The sequence below is a fragment of the Pelodiscus sinensis genome, chromosome 2 (assembly GCF_049634645.1).
Source record: "Pelodiscus sinensis isolate JC-2024 chromosome 2, ASM4963464v1, whole genome shotgun sequence".
Classification (NCBI taxonomy): domain Eukaryota; kingdom Metazoa; phylum Chordata; order Testudines; family Trionychidae; genus Pelodiscus; species Pelodiscus sinensis.
In genome coordinates, this window is record NC_134712.1 from 172,454,077 (window position 1) to 172,459,037 (window position 4,961).

Sequence of the window (4,961 nt, forward strand, 5' to 3'; positions counted from 1 at the left end):
CAATATGACATAGCCCTTTTTTATAAATAATACAATATTACCAACTATGGAGTAGCTGTACCTGTAGGAACGGATAAAAATGAATATTGGCATGTCTATCTATATAGATTGCCCATTAAGTAGAAACAGATTTAGTAGAAATGCACCTACTGTATGTAAAATGCTGGTACAGATTTTTTTTCCCCCTATCAGTCTAACCTTCTGTGTTGATACATGAATGCTGGTACCCACTTACAGGGATGCCAGATGATCAGTGCAGAATGAAGGTCCCAGGAGAAAGGATCACATGGTTTTCTCTGCCCTGTGACGTCACTAGCAGATGGCATGGGTACCAGCTCTGGCAGTTGGCATCAATGTCACTTTTTAGAGATCAATGAGATAGTGCAGAGATACACAGATCTAGACTCCAGGAGACGATGCGACATTCAGACTGAAAAGATTTGGAAGGAAAAAAATGAAAACTGAGTTTTGAATGAAAAAAAGCTAAGGTAATATAAATAAAGATATATTTCAGTTGGGGCTATGTGTGCATGCAAGTGTTTAAAGATACAGTATCATTGTCTTGTATTTTATGTATGCTGTTTACTACCTATAACTTCTCCTAACATTCCATTCTTATGATGTAATTGCATACTTTCACTGGGATTATGCAATACTGAAAGTGTATAGGCAATACTAAGAGAGTTAGTCTTTTTTAAGGGGTTTTGTTTAGTTTTGTTCTATTAAAAAGTCTGCCTTTATTTGTGCTTGTCTCTGAGGACAGTGGATCTAAGTATTTGCTGTTTCAAGACTGAAAACAAAAACAATTCAAAAAGAAAATTATTTCCTCATTTCATTCTGGATTCTGAACACACGTGCACAATTGCAGTCAGAATCCACAGCCCATTCCTGTCAGATATTAGCTAGAGGGAGACGTCTGATTCTTGCAGAACATAAACACTGCTAAAGCATGGAGGGTTTTTGTTTTTGGTGATTATGTTTTCTAACCCTGATTGACTGAAAAAGAAAAACAAGTTAATTCCAACAACTAAATTGTACTATTAATTTAGAATCTTTCCTTTACAAATGAGAGAAAAATTTTCTTTTCCAATTCTTTCTAAGTAAATACGTTTAAGTATAGATAATTCCTGGTTTATTTTTTAATCGGAAATAAATACTCCGTGTTTCATATATTTTCACATTGATCATTAGAAAACCTCACTTCATTTTAATTAAGTCACTGAATGATTCATTTGTCTTAGGGGGCTTTTCCCATTTGAATTCTTTCTAACCAATTTTAATTTACCGGACTTAAAAGTATTGGTACATGAACGAAAGCATGTGAACAAACTTCAAAATAAAAGTTAATAGGTGATTTAAAAAATATTTGTCTACCAGTTAATAGAGATATAGCGCTTTCATTTTTAAGACTGGTCTCTCCTTTTTTATATTTTACCCAGGGGAATTTGTATTAATGAAATCTCCACGTTGCTTTATCATGTTTTGCATTTGCTTAAATTCCACAGTGTTGGGGATTCTAAAAGCTTCTTTTAAAAAAAATACAAATGTGGAGGGAGTTGATTATAATTATTAAATACTGTTCTGCTCTTTATGTACTTGTAATAAATATGCTTATATCAGTGATCATATAATTCATGTTTTTTATATTTTTTACAATTTTGACAGCTAATTTTAAAAAAAAAACTAAACAGAAAAAACCTTTCAAAGTGATAAAGATATTTTATTAGAAAATTGTATCGTATATTATATACATGTACATGTGTGTATATACATACAAGTGAAAGGTATGTGTAGCTGTTTTGTAAGTATACAAGCTTGACAAATGGAAATATTTAAACATTGTGCTGGCATTCTTTCAGGTAACTTAAGATTATAGAACCATGCTAACACTACCATTTGATGAGTCTGTTGTAATGCCAGAATCCCAGATGTGCAGAAAGTTTTCCAGAGAAAGTGAGGACCAAAAGCAAATTAAGAAGCCAGAAAGCTTTTCCAAGCAGATTGTGCTCCGAGGAAAGAATATCAAAAGGGCCACTGGTGAAGACACAGAAAAAGAAGAGGAGGAAGAAGACAGAGAGGAGGAGGATGAGAATGGTTTGCCTAGAAGGAGGGGCCTTAGGAAGAAAAAGACAACCAAGATAAGAGTGGAAAGGGTCAAATTCAGGCGGCAAGAAGCCAATGCTAGAGAAAGGAACAGGATGCATGGCCTTAATGATGCTCTGGACAATTTAAGAAAAGTGGTCCCTTGTTATTCAAAAACACAGAAACTGTCTAAAATAGAAACTTTAAGACTAGCCAAAAACTATATTTGGGCTCTTTCTGAAATCCTGCGTATTGGCAAGAGACCCGACCTGCTCACGTTCGTCCAAAACTTGTGCAAAGGTCTATCCCAGCCAACTACAAATTTGGTGGCCGGGTGCCTGCAGCTGAATGCCAGAAGTTTCTTGATGGGCCAGACAGGGGAAACTGCCCATCACACAAGGTCACCATATTCCAGTTTCTATCCTCCCTATCACAGCCCTGAGCTCAGCACTCCCCCGGGACATGGAACTCTTGACAATTCCAAGTCTATGAAACCCTACAATTACTGCAGTGCTTATGAATCCTTCTATGAAAGCACTTCCCCTGAGTGTGCCAGCCCACAGTTTGAAGGTCCCTTAAGTCCTCCCCCAATTAACTATAATGGGATTTTTTCCCTGAAGCAAGAAGATGCCTTGGACTATGGCAAAAATTACAATTATGGCATGCATTACTGTGCAGTGCCACCCAGGGGTCCCCTTGGGCAGAGCTCCATGTTCAGGTTGCCTACCGAGAGCCACTTCCCTTACGACTTACATCTGCGCAGCCAGTCTCTCACCATGCAAGATGAATTAAATGCAGTTTTTCATAATTAATGAGGAAAATGAAAATAAACAGTGGTCACTCACCTCCCCATCTAATTAAGATAAAGCAGATGCTTGTGCACTGCATAATGGGCACAACTCTATTTAACGTGTTTACTAGTTTCTAAAGTGTGTTTCAACTATTGTGGGAATTTTCTATGTACTAATAAATCCTTTTTCTTATACGTATTTTTCCTTTTGTTTTTTGTCTGTAAACACTGTGAGATTGTTTCTTACAAGAGGTTTATTTTATTCTTTTTGTCCACCCTATTCGCTTGATTCATTGAACAGTGTGTCTAAACAATATAATTGACGTAAACGCATACACACTGTCTAAAGTCAATGTCTGTTTTAATTGTACAGTACCTATACAAATGCATGTTATTAAAATCAAATAAGTGAAATGATGTATTTATAATTATTAGAAATTATATATTATGTATTTGAGAAGAACTGGAATTTTAAAAATTATTCAGAATTTTAAAAGAACTGTCCCTAAATTGAGATGGTCTTATGAGATGCAGAGGAGTTAGTGCAGCAATATTTAAAGCTATGCAAAAAATATTTTCTTTGATTTTGGAGGGGAATTGTTTTATTCTCGGGCACAAAAAATATCGGTGATCACCTCTGAGAATTATTCCGCATAAAATTTGGGGTGTTTGCTGATAGGAGTTATATAACATTTTAGACGATGTTGTCAAAATTTTGCATTAGTTATTTTAACATAATAATACAATGGTATCAGCACTTTTTTGTATTATCCTGACTTCAGATGTAAGGGTTTGTTATGACAATGTATTACTGTGGTTTTTTCACTACATATTTTAAATGCGATTAAACATACATGTCTCCACTCATAAAGTACATCTATTAACTGTGGTACAGTATTTTGCCTGATACTTATTATTGTACAGTACACAGGTGTTTTTTTCTCCTTGTGCAGCATTATTTTTTCCACACTCTTAATGATTACATTTGGATTTTGAAACCATGGACAATTATCAGGGTTTACTACATACCACATTCAAACACACATCTTACCAACATATAGGCACACCCTAGATAGCCTTAAACAGCAGCAGCTATATCTTCATCATTAAAGATAATAATGAAAATAGTATTTTCAGACGTTAGTATTTCTAGCCTACTAAAATGCAAGGACAGATCTTAAAACATACAAAAGTTGGTAAGTTCACAAATAGCACTGAACTGCCTTTAAACAACTCTGGCATCTAGAATAGTGCTTGGGATAAAAGGCGAGGAAGGGTGTGTCGATTGACAGATTCCCTGATCACTGCTTGCTGTAGTTCAGGGTTTGTGTAATGAGAAAGTTGCTCTGATTTAACTAAAAATGCAATTGATTTAATTCAACTGGTGCAAAAGGCTATGTGGAAACTCTTAGCTCTGTTTAAACTAGGTTTATTCCAGTTAACTGTCAATTAAAAACAGGTTTAAGATGACTTGAAATAAGACCTTTTAAAACTGAATGAAGTATCGGCCCAGCAATTTGCACTGGGTTTAAAAACTGATAGAAATTAAATTAGTTTCTGCCTGTAGACAAGGCCTCTGATTTTGGAGAAGTAAATACAAATGCTACTGACAAGCATTCACTTCTAAGGGACAAGAATGACTTCACTTGGGTACATGTGGAGTTATTTTTTAAAAAAATAAAAAAAAATCCTTTCTATATTTTATATAAACCTAACAACCAGAAACTGAACCACAGCCCTAGATATTGGTTTGGTAATAGCTGATGCACTTTGGACCCTCACTTTATTATGCCTCCCCCAAAAGGAGGGAACAGACTGATTTCTCTTTCTAGCTTCATGGTTTATCTCATGCCTAATTTCACAACTAGCTCTAGTTGTTAGTATGCTCAGTTACTGGTCTAGGCTGATGTCTAGTAAATGCTAAATGTTTCTTTTTAGTTAGAAATGGGCCCAATCCACAAAGTGTAAATCTAGATTCATATCGATAATATCTGAAGTGGGAGAATGGTTTGGGTCCAGGGTGCTGCTTTGGTAGAGTCTTTTACAGACATAGGTGTCCTAACATAGTAGCTGATAGAGATCACTATCC

The 4,961-nt window shown here is 35.5% G+C and overlaps 1 protein-coding gene across 1 annotated transcript; it reads left to right on the forward strand.

Moving 5' to 3' along the window:
* Window positions 1–247: 247 nt before the first annotated feature.
* Window positions 248–3,727, forward strand: NEUROD6 (neuronal differentiation 6). The gene is made up of 2 exons (XM_006124026.4): window positions 248–488; window positions 1,860–3,727. Exon 2 carries the CDS (start codon window positions 1,881–1,883, stop codon window positions 2,892–2,894), a length of 1,014 nt encoding a protein of 337 aa, XP_006124088.1. The 5' UTR covers window positions 248–488; window positions 1,860–1,880; the 3' UTR covers window positions 2,895–3,727.
* The last annotated feature ends 1,234 nt before the right edge of the window (window positions 3,728–4,961 follow it).